A 24120-nucleotide genomic window follows, 5' to 3' on the forward strand; every position below is an offset into this window, starting at 1 on the left:
TCCTGGTCCTCTTTCTGCACTCCCTGATCCAGAGCCCCTACCCAGCTTTCCTGGAGCCCCTTTCGATCCTGGAAGCTGCTCTAAGATCTCCCTGGAGCCTTCTCTTTTCCAAGCTGAACAGCCCCAACTCTCAGCCTGTCCTCGTACGGGAGGTTCTCCAGCCCTCAGATCTTCTCCGTGGCCTCCTCTGGCCTTGCTCCAACAGATCCATCTCTCCCCTCTGCCAAGCGCTCTGACAGCCCCTGCTGAGGGGCAGCGTTTGGCTGGGAGCGTCTCAGCCCTGGCCCCTGCTTGTGGCGATGCCCGCAGCCCATTCCTCGCGTCCTGCACTGGGGCTTTGCCAAACCCTCTGCCTGGACCCGCTACCTCAGCTGCCCAGCGGAGGTTTCTAAATTCTTGCGAAGGCCTGTGTGGCAGCTGGGGGCTGCCCGCAGAGCCCCGTCGGCCGCAGGTTCTGCTTCCGCCGCGCTGGGCTGCCTGCGGGCGAGCGGTGCCTGGAGCTTCCCCCGCGTGTGGCGCAACCAAGGCTGGAGAGTTTAGCTCTCGAGGGCTGGTTTGTGCTCAGCCACCTCTCTGGGCTGGAACTGCCTCTGTCCCCAAGCGCCGGGGGACAGGACGAGAGGGAATGGCCTCAAGCTCCACCAGGGGAGGGTCAGGCTGGACATCAGGAAACAATATTTCATGGAAAGGGTCATTGGGCAGTGGCAGAGGCTGCCCAGGGAGGGGGTTGTGCAGGCACCGGGAGCCGACGGTGGCTCCTACGCTGGCACCGAGCAGGACCTGGCGGCAACATTTGCTGTCCTCCATCCCCCAGGCTGGTGTTTCTCCAGTGAGGAGCTGGGTGGCTGTAGGACTGACCAGCAAGCCCCGAGCCCTCGGTGCCCGCGGCACAGCGGTCGGGGACAAGAACTATCGGTGCCACCGAGGTGCTTTGCTGGAACCCAGTCAAGTGTGGAGAGCGCTGTCAGATTTTCCACTGCCGGGCTCTGGAGAGCGTCTCCAGCGCGTCCCCACCGCGGGGCTGAGCTATTTCCAGCTCTCCTTGCTGCAAGCGCGCCCGGAGAATCGGTTGTCACCACTCGGACAGCAAAGGGCAAGGCCATGGCTGCGCCACCAAGGCTGCTCCGGGCTGGAACCGGAGCTGCTCCCGTAACCCCAGCATCACCCCAGATGGATGCAGAGAGCTGTGTGGGGACGAGCACGGACACGCAGTGCTCCATGGTGTCTGTAGCAGGATTTTCTGCATCGCTGAATGGCCCTGACGTTGAGGATGCTGAGCTGTGGGTACCAACCCACCAGCATCTTTCGTCCCCCGAGGGTTGAGGAGGGCTCAAGAATGATCTCCATGGGCCAGGGCTCTACTCCTGTTACCAGAAAGAGAATCTGAGACACAGGCAAAGCCCCTTGGCTCTCATCCTGGCTGGGCAGGGGCTGGCAGGAGCCCTGACTGTGCCGTGGGGCATTTCTCATAGAGCATCACAGCTCCGAAAAGCAGCTGCCTGGCACCCGCCAGCCGGCACAGCTCCGTCTGCCAGCCCTGGGCAACCCAAGAGGGTCCCTGGGACCCTTCACGGCCCAGGCAGAGCGTCACGGAGCCGGTGCCGGTCCCGAGCATCCCCCGGGCAGAGCATCCCAGCCCCACAGCGCAGATTCTGGCCCCAGGAGGGCCGGAGGGCAGGAGCCGTCGTGGCACAGTCGGACACGGGTGACGCCTCTGGGCTCTGCCGGGGCCAGGGCGGTGATGCCAGCACCGCGGGAGCTTTTTGTGGGCTGAAAGCCGTGGTTTCATTCCAGCAGGCCGTGCAGGGTTGCGGTGCCCAAGGCACAAGGACATTTCTGCTTGGGGCACCAACCCCGGGCAGGGGCAGCGTTTGCCCTTTAGCCCCCCCCGGGCAGAGCTGAGCCCATCCCTCCCCTCCAGGCGCCCCTGTGGCTGCTCTGTCTCTTTAAAAGGACTCCAGGCGTGGCTGTGGGACCGTCATCCCATCCCAGCCGGACAGGGGACCGGACAGTCCCCGACAGCCCTGGACAGCCGGCACCAGCCGCGCTGGCACGCCTGGACCGCAGCCTCCGCAGGTACCAGGGCAACGGGGCTGCAGCGGGGTGGGTCTCCTAGGGGAACAGGCGATGGGGAACCTCCTAATCCTGAGTCAACCCCTGTCCTTGGACCCATCTCTGGGGACACTCGTGACAGGCAAGAGCTGGGCTGGCACAGCCGGGGCATCCCTGTGAGCGCGGATGGGATGGGAGTGGATGCTTTTGGGATTGGCTGGGATGATGGGTGAGCTGGAGGGGCTGCAGTGCCTGCTGGAATCCATCCCTTGGGCTCAGCATGGGTGATGGGTGAGCTGGAAGGTCCATATTGCCTACTGGGATCAATCCCTTGGGCTCAGCATGGGTGATGGGTGAGCTGGAAGGTCCATACTCCCCACTGGGATCCATCCCTTGGGCTCAGCATGGATGCTGGATGAGCTGGAAGGTCCACGCTGCCCACTAGGATCCACCCCTTGGGCTCAGCATGGATGCTGGATGAGCTGGAAGGTCCATACTCCCCACTAGGATCCATCCCTTGGGCTCAGCATGGATGCTGGGTGACCTGGAAGGTCCATACTGCCCATTGGGATCAATCCCTTGGGCTCAGCATGGATGCTGGGTGAGCTGGAAGGTCCATACTGTCCAGTGGGGTCCATCCCCACGGGCACAGCCGCCCTAGCGCTTTTCCCCACTCCCGCAGCTCGGCCATGGGCGAGTGGGGCTTCCTGAGCTCGCTGCTGGACGCGGTGCAGGAGCACTCGCCCATGGTGGGGCGCTTCTGGCTGGTGGTGATGCTCCTCTTCCGCATCCTGGTCCTGGCCACGGTGGGCAGCGACGTCTTCGAGGACGAGCAGGAGGAGTTCGTCTGCAACACGCAGCAGCCGGGCTGCAAACCCGTCTGCTACGACGCCGCCTTCCCCATCTCCCACTACCGCTTCCTCGTCTTCCACGTTGTCGTCCTCTCGGCCCCGGCCGCGCTCTTCGTCATCTTCGCCGTGCACCAAGCGGCCAAGCCGGGGCGCGGAGGGGCCGCCGGCCAACGCGCTCGCCGCCTCCAGCCCTTCTACGTGGGCAGCGTGGTGGCTCGCATCGCGGCCGAGCTGGGTTTCTTGCTGGGGCAGGCGCTGCTCTACGGTTTCCGCGTGCAGCCGCTCTTCGTGTGCCGCCGGCGGCCCTGCCCGCACCGCGTCGACTGCTTCGTCTCGCGCCCCACCGAGAAAACCGTCTTCATCCACTTCTACTTCGTGGTGGGTTTGGTCTCGGCGCTGCTCAGCCTGGCCGAGCTCGCTCACCTCCTGCGCAAGGGGCCGGCGGCGCGGGGCGGCTGCTGCCAGCGGCCCCAGGAGCGGGCACCGGCGCCAGGGCAGCCGGCGGGCGCCGCGGACGAGCCGAGCCGCCCCGGAGCCTCCCCAGCCCGCGGAGACCTGACGGTGTAAGCGGCTGCCATGGCGGTAACGAGCGGTGGCCGTTCTCAGGCGGCGGCTCTCGCCGGGGCTGCTCCCAGTGCTCCCAGTTCCTGTTGTGGTTGGCGGATGGGCCTCACCCGGCAGCTGCTGGAAAATCAGACGGACAAAAGGAAACCAAAGAGGTCCCATCCCTGACCCCCCCCCCAAACCCCGCGGGTGTCACGAATGCATCGGGGCTCTGCAGGCCCAGGGCTGGTCCCCGGCACAACGCTTTGGGGGGGGCTGGGGGACCCCAAAGGGCTCGGCTCCAACCCAGCCTTGGAGTCCAGGGGGGGGCAGATGGGGGGTGCCCCCCAGGTTCAGGCTGCAACAGCCCCGGCCGTGTGTGTCATGTCCCTTCCAGACACCCTGGAGCAGGGAAGTAGGGGGGTCCTGGGGTGCCCCCCATGCTCAGGGTGTGCAGCCTGCGTATTGTGCCACCCCCCAACCCCCCCCAGCAAGAACGAGCCAGGCACTAGAATAAATAAACTTTATTCTGGAGCCAGCCCCCCACCCCGTTCCCCCGTCCTCCCCGTGCCGGCAGGGCCGAGCCCCGCTCCCCGCGAGGCCAGAGCTGCCCCTGCAGCCCCCACCCCATCGAAGGGGCCGGGGCAGGGCCCGCCGGGTGCCCCCCCCCGACTCTAAACCCACTAAAATCTCAACAACAACAACAAAAAAAAAGAATTTAATAATAATAAATCGTGTGCCCCCCCCTCCCACCCCTGCCTCCTCCATTCACCTCCCCCCCCTCCCCGGCAGCACCCGCCGTGCCCCCTCCACCTGCACAGGCCTAAAAACCCCTCCAAACTTTTACAAAGGTTTTAAAACGTATTTATAGATATTTATAGATATTTATATATATATACTTTGCTTTCTTTCTCTTTAAATGACTCTGCTTCCTCGGCGTGTGGGGTCTGGCCGCGTCCCCCCCCAAGCCGGGGCTCGTGGGGGGGGTGGCTCGGTGGTCACGATCCCATTTGTGCTGGTGCTGGTGGGGCCGGGGGGTGGGGTGGGGGGTCCCCGAGGGCCCCCGCGCCCCTGAAATGTGACTCAACCTCCACGCCTCACCCGGGGCCGGTGGGGGGAGCCGGGGTTGGGGGGCGCTGCGGGGGTCCCCGCGGGGTCCGATCCGGTGGGTGGGTTGCTGATGGGGGGGTGCTGCTGAGGAGTCCACCCCAAGGGGGGCTGCAGCCGGGACGTGGGGCGCCCCACCGCGTGCCGGGCTCTGTCCTGGTGCGCGCCGGGCGCAGGTCACGGGGAATGCGTGGCCGGGCTGCTGCGGTTGGAGCTGGGAGAAAGGCTGGGGCTGCAGCTGCCCGGGGGGGGCCCCACCGGCTGCCCCCCCAGCGTGTCCATGCCCTCTGAGTTCTCCAGCATCTCCTGGATGAGGGGCGGCATCGAGCCCGGGATCTCCATCTTCAGCGTGATCACCCGCTCGGCGCCTGCGGGAAGGGTCGGGGTCAGCACCCCTAAACTGGTAGCCCCAGTCCTGTATCCCCAATCCAGCATCCCCCCAACTGGTGACCCCAAACCAGCACCCTGAAACCAGTATCCTCAAACCAGCACCCCAAAACTGGTACCCCCAGTCTCATACCCCCAATCCAGCACGCCCAACTGGTGCCCCCAAACCAGCACCTCAAAAACAGTATCTTCAAACCAGCACCCCTAAACTGGTACCCCAGTCTCATACCCCCAGACCAGCACCCCTCAAATGGTGCCCAAAATCCAGCACCCTGAAACCAGTATCCTCAAACCAGCACCCCAAAACTGGTACCCCCAGTCCTGTACCCTCAAACCAGCACCCCCAAACCAGCATCCCCAATTCAGCATCCCCCCAACTGCTGCCCCCAAACCAGCACCCCTAAACTGGTACCCCCAGTCTCATACCCCGAATCCAGCACCCCCAACTGGTGCCCCCAAACCAGCACCTCAAAACCAGTATCTTCAAACCAGCACCCCTAAACTGGTACCCCCAGTCCCATACCCTCAAACCAGCACCCTCAATCCAGCACCCCCAACTGGTGCCCCCAAACCAGCACCTCAAAATCAGTATATTCAAACCAGCACCCCTAAATTGGTACCCCCAGTCTCATACCCTCAAACCAGCAGCCCTAAACTGGTACCCCCAGTCCCGTACCCTCAAACCAGCAGCCCTAAACTGGTACCCCCAGTCCTGTACCCTCAAACCAGCAGCCCTAAACTGGTACCCCCAGTTGCCCCCTCCCCAGCGCTCACCCTTGGCGCTGATGCTGCGGAGATCTGTGATCTTCATGAGCATCTTGGGGAACATGTGGGGCCTGTTGGGCCTCCTCTTCCTCACGTAGATCTTCAGCGCCTCCAGCAGTGGCTCCTGCAGCTTGTCCACTTTGTCAGGCTGCTCCAGGTCCTGGCGATCTGGGGAGAGGGAGAAAGCACTTCCAGCACACGTCCTGTTGTCCTCCTCATCCCGCTACGGGTGTGGAGACAGCACCAGGTCCCCAGAGGGTCACCAGGGTGGTTGTGCAGCAGCAAAGTGCACCTTGTGGGGGTTTCTCGGTCAGCTATTTGGGAAGGGGACAAGACACAAGGTCGAGGAACCCGTCCCTCACCTCCACAGATGAGGCAGATGGCGCTGAGCAGCCCCGTCTCGGCGTCGTCCATCTCCAGCGGCAGCAGCTGGTTGGCGAAGGCGAAGACCAGGTCGGTGAGGGGCCCAAAGCCGGCGTTGTGCATCTGCGTGCGGTTCAGCGTCAGCCCGTCCGAGAAGGTCATGGTGTCCTGCTCCGGCGTGTAGCGCGTGCAGATCCGCAGGATCTAGGGGAGCAAGAGATGGAGGGGGGTCAGCTGTTGGTGTCCCCTCCTCGTCCCCATCCCTGTCCCCACCCCGTCCCTGCTCTCACCAGGATGTCGAGGCAGGCGGCTTTGAGGAGGGTGATCTGGTCAGCGATGGTGAGCGTGGTAAAGCCGGGGAGCTGCTTGGCGAACTCCACCGTCTTGATGATGCATTTGGTGGACAACTCACTGAACTTGTCCCATAGGTCGATGTCCAGCGAGACCCGCTGCTCCGAGCTGTTGTTCTGCAGGGCGAGGTGTGGGGTGAGGGCACAGCTCGGGGGGCTCCCACACTCCCCAGCTCCACCGGGACCCCCCGACACTCACCGTAGTGTATTTGCCGAGCTGGCAGAGGGCAGGGAAGGTCTCCTGGTGGGCTTTGCGCACCTTCTCGATGAGCTCCTCCACCTCGGGGGTGATGATGTAGCTCTCCGAGCACTCTGGCTTCGGCACATCCTTCTTCTTCTTGTTCCGGTCATTGCGGACGGCTGTGGGGACAGCGGGGTCAGCGTCACCCAGCCCCACGGCCACCCCGTCAGGATCACATGGGATGGGATGGGAATGGAGAAGAGGATAGGATGTGATGGGATGGGATGGGATTGGAATGGAGAAGAGGATGGGATGGGATGGGATGGGATGGGATGGGATGGGATGGGATGGGATGGGATGGGATGGGATTGGAATGGAGAAGAGGGTGGGATGGGATGGGATGGGAATGGAGAAGAGGATAGGATGGGATGGAGACAGGATGAGATGGAGATGGGATGGAGATGGGACAGGATGGGGATGGATAAGAGGATGGGATGGGATGGGATGGGAATGGAGATGCTCTGCCTGGGTGCAACCGGGGGTAGTCAGGACACCGTGGGCCATCCCAGCAGCCCATTAGGAGGTAATTTGGGGGTGACACCACACCAGTGGCGGGGTCCACCCCCTGGCCACGGGGACAGCACTCAGCTCTGCTTTGCAAAGCCGACACAGCGGAGAAAAAACCCAGGGAGAGAAAATGGCAGCTGAGCCACCGGGCTTATCACGGGAGGGGAGCAGCACCTGTGCGGATCAGCCTCCACGGGCTGAGGGTGCCAGGACCCTCCCTGGGTGCAGGGGGAGCTGCAGCCCCGGGATGCTGAGCCCCAGTCCCGGTGGTGCTCAGCGCCCCCGGCATCCAGCAGCACCCCCCGGGGGTTCGGGGGCCCCCGAGGGGCGGGCAGATGGGGCAGGATTCGGGGAGGCAGCTGCGCCCCAGCAGCCGTCGCCCGCGGTCAGCGCGAGGGGGGTACGGCCGGGCACCATGACAACTGGCACGCAGACGCCAGGAGGCCCCGTCAGCGTCATTTATCTCTGACATCATCCATCACGCGTCGCCTGGGAAACGGCTGGGCCCTGACACAAATCCAGGGGGGCCCCCAGCGCCCCCCAGGGCCTCGCTGGGTTGGAGGCGGGGGAGCTGCTGGGATGGCCCACTGCGCCCAGACCCCTGGCTGCACACAGGCAGAGCATCCCCATCACATCTCTATCCCCATCCCCATCCCATTCCCATTCCCAAACCTATCTCATCCTCATCCCTTCCTCATCTCTATTCCCATGCCCATCCCCATTCCCATCTTCATCCTCATCCTGTCTCCATCAACATCACCATTTCATCCTCATCCCCATCCCATCTCCATCTACATCTTCATCCCCATCCACATCTCCATCCCCATCCCCGTTCCCTTTCCTAACCCTGTCCCCATCCCCACCGCTATCCTATCTCCATCAACATCACCATTGTGTCCTCATTCTCATCCCCATCCCATCTCCATCCCCATCCCCATCCCCTTTTCTATTCCTGTCCCCATCCTATGTCCATCAACATCACCATTTCACTCCCATCCTATTCTCATCTCCATCAACATCACCATTTCGTCCTCATCCTCATCCCCATCCCATCTCCATCTCCATCTTCATCTCCATCCCCATTCCCTTTCCTATCCCTGTCCCCATCCTCATCACCATCCTATGTCCATCAACACCACCATTTCACTCCCATCCTATTCCCATTTCCATTCCCATTCCCATCCCCATCCCCATCTCCTTCTCCATCCCCATTCCCTTTCCCATCCTTGTCCCCACCCCATCTCTATCCCCATCTCCATCTCCATCTCCTTCTCCATCTCCTTCTCCTTCTCCTTCTCCTTCTCCTTCTCCTTCTCCTTCTCCTTCTCCTTCTCCTTCTTCTCCATCTCCATCCCATCTCCATCTCCATCTCCATCCCATCTCCATCTCCATCTCCATCCCCATTCCCTTTCCCATCCTCGTCCCAACCCCCTTCCTATCTCCATCCCCACTTCATTCCCATCTCCATCCCCATTTCATTCCCATCCCACCTCCCTCCCAGCCCGTCCCCTCCCGTCTCGGCCACTCACACTCCTTGGACATGCCGACTTCGAAGCACTTCTGGAGGCGGCAGTACTGGCACCGGTTGCGCGTCACCTTGTTGATGATGCAGTTCTTGTCCCGGTGGCACGTGTACACCATGTTCTTCTGGATGCTGCGACGGAAGAAGCCCTGCGGACCCCGCGTGCCCTGGTCAGAGCCCGGCTTGGGGACCCCAGGGACCCATGGGGACGGTCCCCCGGGGGGGGCAGGACCCCCGCAGCTCTCACCTTGCAGCCCTCGCAGGCGCTCACCCCGTAGTGGTACCCCGAAGATTTGTCCTGGCAGACGAAACAGGGTTTGTAGATGCGGGGCAGGGGCGGGGGCGAGGGCGGGCTGGGCACGATCTCCTCCGAGCTGGTGCTCTGCGTCTCCACGGCTGCGAGGAAAAGCAGAAGGCGCTCAGGGCATAGGAACCCCCCAGCCCCATGGGGATCCCCCACCCTGCACCCCCCGACAGGGCTGGGCTCGCTGTCCAGCGGTCCCACTAGCCCCCCCCAAGCCCAGCCCCACAGAGCTGGGTCGTACGGGGCTGGCGGGGCGAGAACGCGAGCTGGGAAGATGCAACTTGACATTTCCAGGCCACGGAGACGATGTGGAATTCAAGCAGACAAAAAAAATAACGTTAAAAAAAGAACAGGAAAAAAAAAAAAAAAAAAAAAAAGCAGGGATCCCAGGAGCCCCCCCGCTGCGTGGGCAGCACTGACGGCATCTGTGGGGCCAGCACAGTCATGGCACGGGGACACGAGGGACGATGCCACACACCGTGGGGTCACCCGCTGCCCCCAGCACCCCAAAGCCAAAGGCGCAGCCCCCCCGGGCACCACAGCAGCCACCCTGCACCCCAACATCGCTGCTCATCCTCCCCACAGGCACCACCAGCACGGGGGGCGCAGCCAGCGCCCCCCACACCCCAAAAGCTCATGGGATGCTCTCCCTCTCCTCTGCCCTCCAGGAGAACGCCCTGCGCCCCCAGTGCCCCCCCCAGAACCTTCAGAAGCCGCACAAGCCCCCCAAGATGCTGCTGCTCCCCCCTCCCCCCGGTGCAGCGCAGGTGGGGTGCCGGCCGCCGGCGTGGGGTGCAGGCAGGGAGGGGTTAAGCGCTCCCCGTCTCCTCCGGGATGTTTGCGAATGTTTTTCTGCAGCAGCTGAGCCAAGCGAACCAGTCAAACAGGATATTAAAGGCCCAGCCCGGTGTGTGTCCCCCCCCTTCTCCCCACCCTCCTGGCCCCTGCACCCCAAAAAGGGCCCCCAAAAAGGGCTCCGGCACCAGCTGGGGGTGCAGAGTGGGGGGCTCCGGGCAGGGCACCCAACCAGGACGGTCCCACGCCGAGAGGGGTCCTGGTGGGGGGGCAAGGGAGGAGGAGGGGGGGGTCCCCAGCTCGGCTGTGCCCCCCATCCGCTCACCCAAGGCCGTGGGGACAGGGACTGGGGACAAGAGGGACAGTCACACGCAGTGTTTGTGTCCCAGCAGGCGTGCAAGCACAGAAAAGAGTGTGCAGGGCAGAATGTGAGCGTGCAAGACACAGAGGTAAGCATGGGAGGCAGAATGTGAGCGTGCAAGGTGCAGAAGTGAGTGTGCAAGGTGCAGGGGCAAGCACGCAGGGCAGAATGTGAGCGTGCAAAGCGCAGAGGTGAGCATATGAGGCAGAATGTGAGTGTGCAAGGAACAGAGGTGAGCATCCAGGGCAGAATGTGAGCGTGCAAGGCACAGAGAGGAGTGTGCAGGGCAGAACGTGAGTGTGCAAGCACAGACGCCAGCAAGCAGTGCAGGGTGGGAATCGAGTGTGCAAGATAGGAGCGTGTAAGCCAGGAGGTGAGCGTGCGGGGCGGGAGGCGAGCGTTCAGGGTGCAAAGGCAAGCGTGTAAGGGGGGATTTGAGCATGCGGGGTGCAGAAGTGAGTGTGTGGGGCAGGAGGCAAGCGTGCAAGGGGGGATTTGGGCACGTGGGGTGCAGAGGGGAGCACGCAGAGTGCACAGGAGAGCACACGAGGTGCAAAAGTGAGTGTGTGGGGCAGGAGGCGAGTGTGCAACGAGGGCTTCGGGCACGTGGGGTGCAGAAGTGAGTGTGTGGGGTGCAGAGTGGAGCGTGCAATAGGGGATTTGGGTACGTGGGGTGCAAAAGTGAGCGCATGGGGCAGGAGGCGAGTGTGCAAGGGGGGATTTGGGCACGTGGGGTGCAGAGGGGAGCACACGAGGTGCAAAAGCGAGTGTGTGGGGCACAAGGCGAGCGTGCAACGAGGGCTTCGGGCACGTGGGGTGCAGAGGGGAGCATGTGGGGTGCAGAGCGGAGCGTGCGGGGCGGGAGGCGAGCGAGGCGGGCAGCGCTTCCCGAGCAGCAACTGAATAAATCACGGCTGCCACTCGAGGGAGCGGAGCCATTAAAGTGACTGAGCGAACGTCGTCTATAATTTATCGCCTCTTTTATATAATTTAAGAACTTCCTCGTGGAGAGCCGCACTCACAAAATGCAGATTTGACAAGATTTTGATGCGCTGGGTGCGGAGAAAGGGGGGAGGGAGCCGGGTCCCCCCCTGCGCCGGCGCACAGCGGCATCCCCGGCCGCGCCAAGCACCGCGGGAATCCCCTGGCACCGCAAAGGGACCGCGGTGCCACCCCGAAGAGATGGGGCGGTGGGCACAGCCGCTGGCCTGGCCGGCTCCCCGCGAGCCCCTCGTGGTGGCGTCAGGCCTGGGTGCCCCTCAGCCCCGCGGTGGCACAGGGCGAGGGCACAAAGCGGTGCCCGAGGGGGCAAAGCAGCCGCGTCAGGGGGCAGCGGGGGCCAAGTGGGGACACCGGGCACCCAGGTGCCAGGGCTCCCTCCCTTCCCCCAGCCCCGTTTCCTCCTGGAACGAGAGGGACCCAGGCGTCGTCCCCCCCTTTCGGAGGAAGCGGAGCCCAGCTGCAAACCAGATGCTCCGCCAGCATCCCCGGGCGAAGCGAACACGCCGCCGTCGCCCCCGCCCGCGGCCTCGCCAGCCGCTTCCTCCCGCGCCAGGGGACCCCGCGGCACCCCGACACCCACCCCGGCGTGGGAAAGCGCCCGTGGCACCCCAGCGAGTGCCAGGGCCCTGGGGGGGTGGGGGACCCCGAGGTCCCCGCTGACACCCCCGCCAACAACGGGCATCGCGGGGCACGGAGCGCGGCTAACGCCAGGCGATGGCACAGCCACCCGGTGCCCCGTGCGCACGCGCAAACCAACCCCAGGGACCCCCTCGAGAACCCTTCAGCACACCACAAACCCCCCAGGAACCCCATAAAGCCCCCAGGAACCCCACAATGCCCCCGGGAACCCCACAAAGCCCCTGGAAACCCTTCGACATCCCACAAAGCCTCCAGGAACCCCACAAAGCCCCCCAGGAACCCCTCAGCACCCCCCAAAGCCCCCAGAATCACTGGGACCCACACCCACAGACGGAGCGTGGCTAAGACGAGCCCATGGTGAGGCCACCTCGTGCCTGGCATTGACGCGCAACCCAACCCCATGGAACCCCCTCCCACCTCCAGAAGCCCTCAGCCCCCCACAAAGGCCCCCAGGGACCCCACAAAGGCCCCCAGGAACCCCGCAGCACCCCACAAAGCCCCCGGCAGCACACGGACCCACACCCACGGATGGAGCGCGGCGAACGCGAGGTGATAGCACAGCCACCCTGTGCCCGATGTCCACGAACAACCCAACCCTATGGACCGACCCCCCTGCCCCAAGAACCCCACAGCACCCCACAAAGCCCCCAGGAACCCCTCAGCACCCCAGAAAGCCCCCGGCAGCACATGGACCCAACATGGGGTGCCCACGTCCTCGGTGGGTCCTGCAAGCCCCTCCACCGCCCTTGGGAACCGCTTTGTGCCTCAGTTTCCCCATCTGCGTCACAGCGGCGTCCCCAGGATCCGCTGCGGCACCCCAAAAGGCAGCTCTTCGCCCCGCGCCAGCCAGACGGCGTCCCGCCGGGCACGGCAGCGCCAGCCAGCATCCCCGAGCCAGCCCTGCCAGGCACAGCCCGAGCTGCGGCCGGAGCCGTCTCAGGGGGGAAACTGAGGCACGGCACGGGCGACGCCAAGCAGCAAGGAGCCGTGCCACGGGCTGGCAACGCGGGCTGGGGAGACACGGCACCTCGGGTGACGTAGGGAGCGGGGCACCCTGCCAGGGATCCCCGCCAGCACCCGCTGGGTCACGGTCACGGTGACCAGAGCCTCCGATCGCCCTGCCCGGGGCCCCAGAGCTGCCCACGGGGAAGGGGCCCCGGCCAGGCTGCTCCTCTCCCACGGAATTGGGGTGCAGGGGGGGGACAATGCCCCCCAGACACCCACAGAGAAGGGGCCCTGGCCAGGATGCGCCTCTCCCATGGAATTTGGGGTGCAAGGCTGGGACAATGCCCCCCAGACACCCACAGAGAAGGGGCCCTGGCCAGGATGCGCCTCTCCCATGGAATCTGGGGTGCAAGGCTGGGACAATGCCCCCCAGACACCCACAGAGAAGGGGCTCCAGCCAGCATGCTCCTCTCCCACGGAATTCGGGGTGCAGGGGGGGGACAATGCCCCCCAGACACCCACAGAGAAGGGGCTCTGGCCAGGATGCTCCTCTCCCATGGAATTTGGGGTGCAAGGGGGGGACAATGCCCCCCAGACACCCACAGAGAAGGGGCTCTGGCCAGGATGCTCCTCTCCCATGGAATTGGGGTGCAGGGGGGGGTTACCCCAATTCCTAGGGGGGTTTACCCTGATTCCTGTGGGGTAACCTCAATTCTTCGGAGGCTACCCCAATTCCTAGGGGGTTACCCCTGATTCCTGGGGTCTTACTCCAATTCCTAGGCAGGCACCCCAATTCCTAGGGGGTTATCCTGATTCCTGGGGGGATCACCCCAATTCCTAGGGGGTTACCCCAATTCCTAGGGGGGTTATCCCGATTCCTGGAGGTGTGGAGCGTGCTGGGTGGCAGCGAATTGCATTTTATCGGAGTTCTTATCACGAAATTCCCGGCGAGCTGGCGCTGCTGCGGCCCCCCCCGGCGCGGAAAAGGGGGTGCGGGGGCACGAGGGGCCCCCCCCACCCCCAGGCTCAGCCCCATCCTGGCCCCATCCCGGCTTCGCTCCGAAATAGGACAAGGGTTGTTTATGGCCGAGGCAGCAGCAGCTGCGCAGAGCGGGGAGCTGGAGCCGATGGAGGGTGCTGAGCGGGGTGCTGAGCCTGCAAACCCCCCCCAGAACAGCACCCAAGGTGCTGTTCTGGGCGGGGTTTGCAGGCTCAGCACCCCGCTCAGCACCCACGCGAGTCCAAGCCCCCCAGCACCCACCCCCCTGCGCTCAGCACCCATCTCAGCATCCTGCTCAGCACCCATCCCACACCATTCAGCACCCATCCTTGCACCCAGCACCCATTGCACCACACTCCGCACCCATCCTGGCACCCATCCCCGCACTCAGCACCCATCCCTGCACCGAGCATCCTGCTCAGCACCCATCCCCGCACCCAGCTCCTTGCACTCAGCTCCCAGCACCCTGCTCAGCACCCATCCCTGCACTCAGCACCCATCCCTACACCCATGCAGCACCCAGCACCCATCCCTGCACCCAGCTCCTTGCGCTCCGCATCCAATATCCTGCTCAGCACCCAACCCTGCACTCAGCACCCACCCCTGCACCCATCCAGCTCCTTGTACTCAGCACCCAGCATCCTGCTCAGCCCCCATCCCCGCACTCAGCTCCCCCCCGCTTCCCGCACCCACTCCCCTCCCTCTCAGCCCTCCGGTACCTACAGGGCACGGGGCCCCAGGGCTCAGCACCCCCCTACACCCCCCCAGTACCTATAGGGCGCGGGTCCCCAGGGCTCAGCACCACCCCCCCTTCCCTCTCCCCCCTGGTACCTACAGAGCGCGGGTCCCCAGGGCTCAGCACCCCCCCCTACCCCCACATCACCTACAGAGCGCGGGTCCCCAGGGCTCAGCACCCCCCTACACCCCCCCTACCCCCCCATCACCTATGGGGTGCGGGTCCCCAGGGCTCAGCACCCCCCCCCCACACCCCAGTACCTATAGAGCGCGGGTCCCCAGGGCTCAGCACCCCCACACACACACCCTACCCCCCCCATCACCTACGGGGAGCGGGTCCCCAGGGCTCAGCACCCCCCCCCTTCCCTCTCCCCCCCCCCGGTACCTATGGGGCACGGGTCCCCAGGGCTCAGCACCCCCCCCTACCCCCCCATCACCCCTACAGGGCGCGGGTCTCCAGGGCTCAGCACCCCCCCACACACACCCTACCCCCCCCCCGGTACCTACAGGGCGCGGGTCCCCAGGGCTCAGCACCCCCACCACCCCCCCAGTACCTATAGAGCGCGGGTCCCCAGGGCTCAGCCCCCCACCCCCACCCCCCCTACCCACCCATCACCTACAGGGCGCGGGTCCCCAGGCTTCAACACCCCCCCCCCTCCCCTCCCTCTCCCCCCCGGTACCTACAGGGCGCGGGTGCCCACGGCGGGGGCGGGCGGGGGCCGCGGGGCGCCCCGCAGAGCTCCATGCGGAGGAAGGGCCCGGGGGGCAGCCCCAGCACCGCCGCGCCCTCGAACATGGCCCGGGCTGAGGGGGGGGGGCGGCCCGGGGCGCTCAGCGGCCCCCCCCGCCCGACCACCGGCCCCCGGGCGGGCCCAGCGCCGCCATGGGCCCTGAGGAGGAGGAGGAGGAGGAGGAAGGCGAGGGGAGGAGAGAGGGGAGGAGGAGGGCAGGGAAGAGAGGAGGAGGAGGGAGAGGAAGAGAGGAGGAGGAAAGGGAAGGGAAGGGGAGGAAGGCAAAGAGGAGGAAGGAGAGGAGGAGGAGGAAGAAGGCGGCGAGAGAGGGGAGGAAGGTGAGGAGGAAGGCGAAGGGAAAGAAGACGAAGAGGAAAGGGAGGAAGGCGAGGAGGAGGAGAAAGGCGAGGAGGAGGAAGGCGAGGAGGAGGAGAAAGGCGAGGAGGAGGGGAGGAAGGAGGAGAGGAAGGAGGGGAGGAAAGAGAGGAGGAGGAAGGAGAGGAGGAAGGAAGACGAAGAGGAAAGGGAGGAAGGCGAGGAGGAGCAGAAAGGAGAGGAGGAGGAGGAAGAAGAGGAGGAGGAGGAAGAAGAGGAGGAGGAGGAAGAAGAGGAGGAGGAGGAAGGCGAAGGGAAGGAAGATGAAGAGGAAAGGGCCGAAGGCGAGGAGGAGGAAGGTGAATGGGAGGGGAGGGAAGAGAGGAGAAGAGGAGGAGGAGGAAGAAGGTAAGGAGGAGGAGAGAGAAGGAGAGGAGGAAGGAGAAGGGAATGAAGACGAAGAGGAGGAGGAAAGGGAGGAAGGCAAGGAGGGAAAGGAAGGTGAAGGGGAGGAAGGCGAGAAAGACGGGGATGGCGAGGAGGAGGAATAAGGCGAGAGAGGGGAGGAAGGCGAGGAGGAGGAAGAAGGGGAGAAGGAGCAGAAGGAGAGGAGGAGGAGGAGAAAGGAGGTGAGGAGGAGGAAGGGGAGAGGAAGAGGAGAAAGGCTCTGCGGCTCCGCTCCCTCCCCGCCCCCCCTCCCCACCGCATTAACCCCCTCGGCGCCGCGGGGCCGCCCCTGTCCCGGCGAGGGGAGGGGGCTCGGGGGGCTCATTTGCTTAATTAACGGATGCGGGTGACCCACGGGTGAACCCGGCGGGGAGGCGACCCCAGGCTGACCCCGGCTCGCCCCCCCCCCCGTGCACACGTGTTCACACGTATGTGTACGCGCACACGCATGTTTGCATGTGTTCATGCACATTCCTGCTGCATGAGGGGCTCACACATGCTCCTGCTGGCAACCCCACAGCCTGTGTGTGCACAAGCATGTGCACAAGTGTGTGCACAAGCGTGTGCAGTGGGGTTCACCCTTGGAGAGTCCCGGCACGGGGAGCACACGCGTGTGCACGGCCGGGCACTGATGGGAGGATGCCCCGCACACGCCAGCCCCGCACGGCCACATGCAGCAAGCAGGGAATGTTCGTGAGCAGGCGTGTGCACACGTGGCTGTACGTGCACACACAGAGATCTCTGGATGTGCACACACACGTTTAGTACATGCACACACACATATCAGTGTGTGCACACGTCAGTATGAGTGCACACACATCAATGTGCACGCCTATCAGTGTACACACACACGTGTGTCAGCATGTACACACAGAGAGCTGTGTACTCACACGCAGACACACCAGTGCGTGTGCACACAGCTGTGTGCGCACACACGTGTCAGTGCACGCACTGGGCACACACACAGTGCACACACACATTGCAATGCACACACTGTGTGTACAACACAGTGCAATGCACACATATCCCCGTGCGCACACACACATCCCTGTGCATGCACTGTGCACACACACATCACTGCACACATTGCACACACAGACATATCACTATGCACACATCACACACACACATTGTGCACAGACACACCACTGTGCACACACACACATCACTATGCACAGACACATTGCACACACACATTGTGCACACAGACACATCACTATGCACACACACATATCACTGTGCACACACACACCGTGCACACAGACACATCATTGTATACACAGACACTGCACACATTGCACACCCTCATCATTGTGCACACACTGTGCACACACACATCACCGTGCACACACACATCACCGTGCACGCATATCACTGCACACACGCTCATCATTGTGCACACACACATCACTACATACATACACTGTGCACACGCACTCACCGTGCACACACATCACTGTACACACACACTGTGCACACCCCCTCCCAGCACCCACTCACACTCCACGCACCCGCACACGCCAGCAGCCCCCAGCCTCAAAGCCAGCAGCGCTCTCCTTCCCGAGCCAACCCCCCCAGAGAACCGGGGAGGAAAAAAAGGGAAGAAAACAACAACAACAAAAAGACTATGCAAAAGGCCGGGAGGCGTGTGCATGCGTGTGCACGCGTGTGTATGTGTGTGTGTGCGCAGAGCGGCGCAGCAGCGCCTGTTTAAATAATAATAGAAAGTCAAAGGCTTTGCTTAGCCAGCAGGTTTTGAACAAAAGCCCAGCGCTCTTCCAACTTCCTGCAGCGAACATGACAAATGTCTGCTTGCGCTCATTTACCGGCGTTGGAAAGAATGCGGCTGTGACGGAGGGGACGGTGGCACCGCACGGCTCGGCCATGGCACGGCTGTGCCAGGCACGCACGCCCGCGGCCGCCTCTCGCCAGGCTGCGCGCCCCGTCCCGCCGCGGCTGGAAGAGAGGTTGGAAAGAAAATCCCAACGGTTGAACGCGGAAGGCAAGAGGAACTGGGCGAGGGAGAGCCCCACACGCAGCCCCGCGGGGAGACGGGGCACGGGGAACGCCCCACTGGGCGTCTTGTCCCATCGCCGTGGCCCAGGGCTCCACCAGCACATCCAACCACCAAGATCCATCGTCCCATCACCATGTCCCACTATCCTACCACCATGTCCCACCACTCAGACCCATCGTCCCATCACCATGTTCCATAGTTCCATCATCGTGCTCCACCACTACATCCCACCACCAAGTTCCATCATCCCACTACCGTGTCCCACCACCATGTCCCACCACCCAGACCCATCATCCCATCACCATGTCCCACCACCAAGATCCATCGTCCCATCACCGTGTCCCATCACCATGTCCCACTATCCCACCACCATGTCCCACCACCAAGACCCATCGTCCCATCACCATGTTCCACCACTACATCCCACCACCAAGTCCCACTATCCCACCACCAAGTCCCATCATTCCATCACCACGGCCCACTGCCACATCTCTGCCTCACCACAACGTTCCACTGCTCCGCCAAGTCCCAACACTCCACCAACGCATCCCACCATCACATCCCATTGTCCCATCATCACGTTCCACTGTCCTACCCCATCACCATGTCCCACTAACCCACCACCTTGTCCCATTGTCCTATCCCACCACCACATCCCACTGTCCTACCCCATCATCATGTCCCACTGCCCCATAAGTGACCTGGATTCACCAGCAGGGCCAGAGTGGGGACCCCCAACCCTCACTCCCACCCGACCACACGCTCCTGGGGGTGGTGGATGCTCCAAGAAGCACAAGACACCTCCAGGAACGTAGAGACCCAGCCCCAAAGCCCATGGGGACACCAGGGGGGACCCTGCAGAGCTGGAACAGGCGGTTTTGGGGGGTCACAGCGGGACCAGGATGGCCTCGATGCTCCTTTCCAGCTCCAGATACTCCAAGGTTGGGGTTGCCCAGCTCCAGCCCCTTCCCCCCAGCCCACGGGCCCCCCTCCCACCCGCCCACATCAAAAGACCCCATTTATCCCCTTCAGCCGCCTTTGAGCGCCAAGAATTCCCGGTTCGCCCCCCACCCCGTGACAGTGATAAAAAACCTGGGTCGCGATGGGTTTTCCCAGGCGCGGGGGCCCCGCAGCCTGCCTGGATCCATCAATCTTCTCCAGGCTGGAATAGAGGGGGGGTGGGGGTCCCCATCGCCCCCCAAACCCTGCCCCCCCAGCCCTTCTCGCAGCCCCCTCGTCCTGCCCGGGAGCACGTTTTGCTCATTAATGTTTTAAAAAATTAATTAATGATGGGGCGCTGCGGGGGAGCGGCTGCAGAAACCGGAGCCAGCGGGTAGGGTGACAGCGGGGCCCCCCGTCCCGCCACGGGGAGGGGGCACCATGGGGTCCCCGGGCTGGGAACCAGGGCGCACAGAGCGGGGGGAGCAGCCCAGGGAGCCCCTCGGGGCCACCAAAACCCCCCCAGGGGCCAGTGGCGGCGAGGGGAGGGGGCTCTGGGGAGGGCGACGAGCCCTGGCACTGCACACGCAACAACACGCGTGCACACGGCTGGGACGGGGGCGTGCGCAGCCACATGGGGTGGGGGTGCTGAGCACACGTGTGTGCACACAGGGATAGGGGGCTGAGCACACGCGTGTGCACACAGGCACAGATGCAGTGATTTGGGTACCGAGCACACGCGTGTGCACGCATGCGCAGTGGGCTGGGCGCTGAGCACGTGTGTGTGTGAAGTGGCAGAGCCCAGCGGCACACACGCGGTGCTCACACACTCACACTTACAGCCTGAGCAGTGTGCACAAGCGTGTTCACAGACACACAGAGCCCCAGTGCCACACACACGGGCGTGCATGCACACACACACTCACAGCTCCAGCAGTTGCTCACGGGCGTGCACACACACTCACAGCTCCAGCAGTGTGCACATGGGTGTGCACACACACACAAACACACTCACAGCTCCAGGAGTTGCTCACAGGTGTGTGCACACACAGCCCAACAGTTGCACACACACACACACTCACAGCTCCAGGAGTTGCTCACGGGCACGCACACACACACTAACAGCCCCAGCAGTGTGCACATGGGTGTGCACACACACTCACAGCTCCAGCAGTTGCTCACAGGCGTGCACACACACTAACAGCCCCAGCAGTGTGCACATGGGTGTGCACACACACTCACAGCTCCAGCAGTTGCTCATGGGTGTGCACACACACACAGACACACTCACAGCTCCAGGAGTTGCACATGGACGTGCATGCACACTCACAGCCCCACAGCTGCACACAGGCGTGCACACGGCTGTTTCCTCACGTGGTGCTTGGCGGGGGGGGGGGGGGGGCACATCCAGCCCCCTGGGTGCCCCGCAGCCCCCTCCTCACCGTACCCCGCAGCCCCCGCCGAGGGGGGCTCAGCACCCGCCGGAGGAGCCGTATCGGCCCGGGGCTGCACAGCTGCAGCACATCTGGCACAAGCGGGCTGACGGCGCGGCCGGACACGTGTGAGGAGGGGGTGGTTGCACCAGCCCCCCCCACCCCATCCCCAGCTCCAGCTGCCCCCCAGCTGCAAGACGGAGCCTGGTGTTTCCCAGCCAGCCCCACTGCGGGGTGGGGGGCTAACGGGGGCGCCCCCCAAATAGCTTAGGACCTACACAAACACGGCTGTACGGATGCGATGGGGGGCGCAGGCGCGGTGCCCCCACCCCCTGCGTCCCCCCAGGATCCCAGGGAGAAAGCCAAGGGGAAACAGAGGCAGCCAAGGGGAAACTGAGGCACAGTTCACGTGGCTGCCATCACCGCAGGGACCCTCCAGGCTGGAAAGGGGGGGACAACAGGCATGTGTCTGCCCCCCCCCCAGTCACCCCATTCCCAGGACGCTGGGAATGGCCCCAAAGCCAGCGCGGAGGAGGGGCCCCACCCACCGCCGCCACCACCACCACCACCACCCAGTCGCTCAACTGGTCTCACTGGGTCCCACCGCCGCCGGGGCGGTTCTGCCAGGGGACAGCGCCCGGGGGTGGCCCTGCCCGGGCCTGCACTGGTCCCCGGGGGCCAGGGACGGGCTGGGGGGGTGCCCACCACACCCCGACTGGTGGGTGCTGCGGGGCACCCATGCCAACGCGGCGCGGGAACGGGCACGGGCACCATCCGCGGCGATGCCGGCGATGCCAAGGGGTCCGGCCGCTGCCCCACGGCACCCAGCGAGGCTCTGGGGGAAACTGAGGCACGGCACGAGGCTGCTGGCGCGGGGAGAAGCTCGGCTGGGGTGCCAGCTCGCAGCTGCCGGCGCGGGGTGGCGGTGATTACCGGGGGCCGTGATGGACGACCCTGTCAGGGGAAAATTGAATCAGGAGCAGACGCGATGATTGCCTTCATCGCCTCCCCCACGGGCGGCCCCCGCGCCGCTGGCAAACAAAGAGCCGCCGCGGGCACCCAGCGCAGCCCCCCACCCTCCGCTGAGCCCCCAGCCTCCGCCACGCCGGGCACAGGGAACGGGCACAGCCAGGGGCCACTAACCAGGGCCAGTGGCCACTAACCAGAGCCAGTGGCCACTAACCAGAGCCAGCTGGGCCGTTAATAGCCGGGGTATAAACACGCCATTAACAAAGGCGGCCACCCAGCAGCAATTAATCCACACGCACCGCAGTGCCGGCCACTGCCCGCTCCGTGCCTCAGTTTCCCCAGCGGCAGCACAAGGTGGGACGCGCGGAAGCATCCGGCACGATCTGCCAGCGCCAGGAATCCCAGCAGACCCCCCCAGCGCCAGGAATCCCAACAGCCCACACATCACCAAGGCTCTCACCCCCTCTCCTTGCATGCTCCCCAAATGCTGGGGGTCCCAGCACCCCCCTCGCACGCTCCTCCATCACCAGGGCTCTCACCCCCTCTCCTTGCACGCTCTCCAAATGCCAGGGGTCCTAGCAACCCCTTGCACGCTCTCACCCCCTCTCCTTGCACGCTCCCCAAATGCTGGGGGTCCCAGCAACCCCTTGCACGCTCTCACCCTCTCTCCTTGCACGCTCTCCAAATGCCAGGGGTCCTAGCAACCCCTTGCACGCTCCCACCCCCTCTCCTTGCACGCTATCCTGGCACCAGGGCTCCCACCCCCTCTCCCTGCACACTCCCCCACTGCTGGGGGTCCCAGCAACCCCTTGCACGCTCTCCTTGCACACTCCCTTGGCACTGGGGGTTCCACTCCCTCTCCTCGCACGCTCCCCAAATGCTGAGGGTCCCAGCACCCGCCTCACACACTCCCCTATCACCAAGGCTCTCACCTCCTCTCCTTGCACGCTCCCCCAATGCTGGGGATCCCAGCAACCCCTTGCACGCTCCCTTGGCACTGGGGGTTCCACTCCCTCTCCTTGCACATCCCCCCAGTGCCAGGGATCCCAGCAGCCTCCTCACACGCTCCCTTGGCACTGGGGGTTCCAGTCCTTCTCCTTGCATGCCCCCCAATGCCGGGGGTCCCAGAAACCCCCCCCAACATGCTCCCCTCGCACGCTCCCTTGGCACTGGGGGTTCCACTCCCTCTCCTTGCATGCCCCCCCAGTGCTGGGGGTCCCAGAAACCCCCCCCAACACGCTCTCCTCGCACACTCCCTTAGCACTGGGGGTTCCAGTCGCTCTCCTTGCATGCCCCCCTAATTCTGGGGGTCCCAGAAACCCCCCCAACATGCTCTCCTTGCACGCCCCCTTGGCACTGGGGGTTCCAGTCCCTCTCCTTGCATGCCCCCCCAATGCCGGGGGTCCCAGAAACCCCCCCAACATGCTCTCCTCGCACGTTCCCCTGGCACAGAGGGTTCCAATCCCCGTCCTCACCCGCCCCTGGCCCCCCCCGCGGTACTCACTGGCCGGAGAGGGGGTGCTGTAGCCGCTGACGGGCAGCTGGTGCTGGATGCCAGCCAGGGTGCTGGGCGGCGAGAGCCCCCCCAGCATGTGGGGGAAGAAGAAGGCGTAGGGGGGCACGGGGTAACCGTTGAGGTGCCCCCCTCCGGGCGTGGGGCAGGAGCTGCTGTTGCTGGCCATGGCGGGGGGCTCCGGCGCTTGGGGAGGGGGCGGGGGGGGCTCAGGAACGGGGCGCCGAGAAGAGCATGGAGCCCGTAGGCGACCCGCAGCCGTCCTCGCTGGCTCCTGCGACGCTGCGGGGAGAGCAGAGAGAAAAGGGGGGTTAACAAAGGGCTTGGGATGCTCGGTCGTGCCTCAGTTTCCCCAACCCCGCACCCCAAAAAGGGCTGCATCCCCTCCTGGCCCCGGGAGGGCGCAGCCAGCTGAGCACCCCACGAGATTAACGCCAATCCCCCAGATTAACGACACCGCCACCGGCGCGGCCACAGGCTCGGCTCGCTAATCCCGGCTTAGCGGGCGAGGGGGACGCTGTGGGGACACCGTGGGGCACCCCCGAAAGCCAGGGAGCACGCGATGGCCTCAGCGCTGCCCCCCCAACACTGGCATAGGAGATGGGGTCCATGGTGTAAAGGGGGGGGGTGTCAGGGCAGTGACACCCCCCAGCCCTAGCGCAGGGGCACGCGAGGCAGCTTGGGGGTGGGGGGGACACGCAGGCATCGCGGGGTCCCCTGAGGACAGTGGCACCGCTCCAGGCTGTCCCTGCTGTGCAGCCGCCCCACGCGTGCACCGAGCGTGACGGGGCTCAGCCACCCGCTGCTGGGGCAAGAAGAGCCCCCCCCGCCACCCCCAGCACCAGTGTTTGGGATTTGGGGGGGCTCAGCCTCGGGGTGGGGGGTGCTACCCATGGTTGAGCCCCCCCCACCACGTGCCATAGTGTGTGCCGTGTCGTGCCGATGGCTTCTGTGCCAGCTCGGGGGGGCACAGACCCCACAGCCCCAGTCGGGGGTGGGGGGGGCAAGCGATGGGATGGGGGGGACACAGCAGTGGGAAAAGGGACATGGTTGTGGAAAGGGGGGACATGGCGGTGGGAAAAGGGGGGGGGTCACAGCAGTGGGGATGGGGGCACAAAGGTGGGAAAAGGGGGCATGGCAGTGGGAAAAGGGGGGGGGGTGTCACAGCAGTGGGGATGGGGACACAGCCATGAGGAAGTGGGGGGCACAGCAGTGGAGATGGGGGGGTCACAGCAGTGGGAAAAGGGGCACAGAGGTGGGATGGGGGAATAATGATGGAAAAAGGGG

The 24120-nt window shown here is 64.5% G+C and overlaps 2 protein-coding genes across 2 annotated transcripts in view; one reads left to right on the forward strand and one right to left on the reverse strand.

The window, feature by feature from the left end:
- The first annotated feature begins 1960 nt into the window (after positions 1-1960).
- GJD3 (gap junction protein delta 3) lies at positions 1961-3471 on the forward strand. Its single transcript, XM_069877040.1, has 2 exons — positions 1961-2076; positions 2735-3471. Exon 2 carries the CDS (start codon positions 2742-2744, stop codon positions 3468-3470), a length of 729 nt encoding a protein of 242 aa, XP_069733141.1. The 5' UTR covers positions 1961-2076; positions 2735-2741; the 3' UTR covers position 3471.
- A 1178-nt stretch (positions 3472-4649) lies between these two features.
- RARA (retinoic acid receptor alpha) overlaps positions 4650-24120 on the reverse strand; it is a 31460-nt gene continuing 11989 nt past the window's right edge. Inside the window, exons 2-9 of the mRNA XM_069877348.1 lie at positions 22825-23115; positions 8936-9084; positions 8696-8837; positions 6618-6778; positions 6359-6535; positions 6068-6272; positions 5715-5873; positions 4650-4921 (exon numbers count right to left, since the gene is read on the reverse strand). Coding sequence (XP_069733449.1) covers positions 4731-4921; positions 5715-5873; positions 6068-6272; positions 6359-6535; positions 6618-6778; positions 8696-8837; positions 8936-9084; positions 22825-23002 — 1362 coding nt within the window. The 5' untranslated portion in view covers positions 23003-23115 and the 3' untranslated portion in view covers positions 4650-4730. The remainder of the gene's footprint in view (positions 4922-5714; positions 5874-6067; positions 6273-6358; positions 6536-6617; positions 6779-8695; positions 8838-8935; positions 9085-22824; positions 23116-24120) is intronic.

This window comes from Phaenicophaeus curvirostris, chromosome 26 (assembly GCF_032191515.1).
Source record: "Phaenicophaeus curvirostris isolate KB17595 chromosome 26, BPBGC_Pcur_1.0, whole genome shotgun sequence".
Taxonomy (NCBI): domain Eukaryota; kingdom Metazoa; phylum Chordata; class Aves; order Cuculiformes; family Cuculidae; genus Phaenicophaeus; species Phaenicophaeus curvirostris.

Bases quoted from the DNA above. Each gene is read 5' to 3' on its own strand.
- GJD3 (XM_069877040.1), top strand. From the start codon at position 2,742: ATGGGCGAGTGGGGCTTCCTGAGCTCGCTGCTGGACGCGGTGCAGGAG.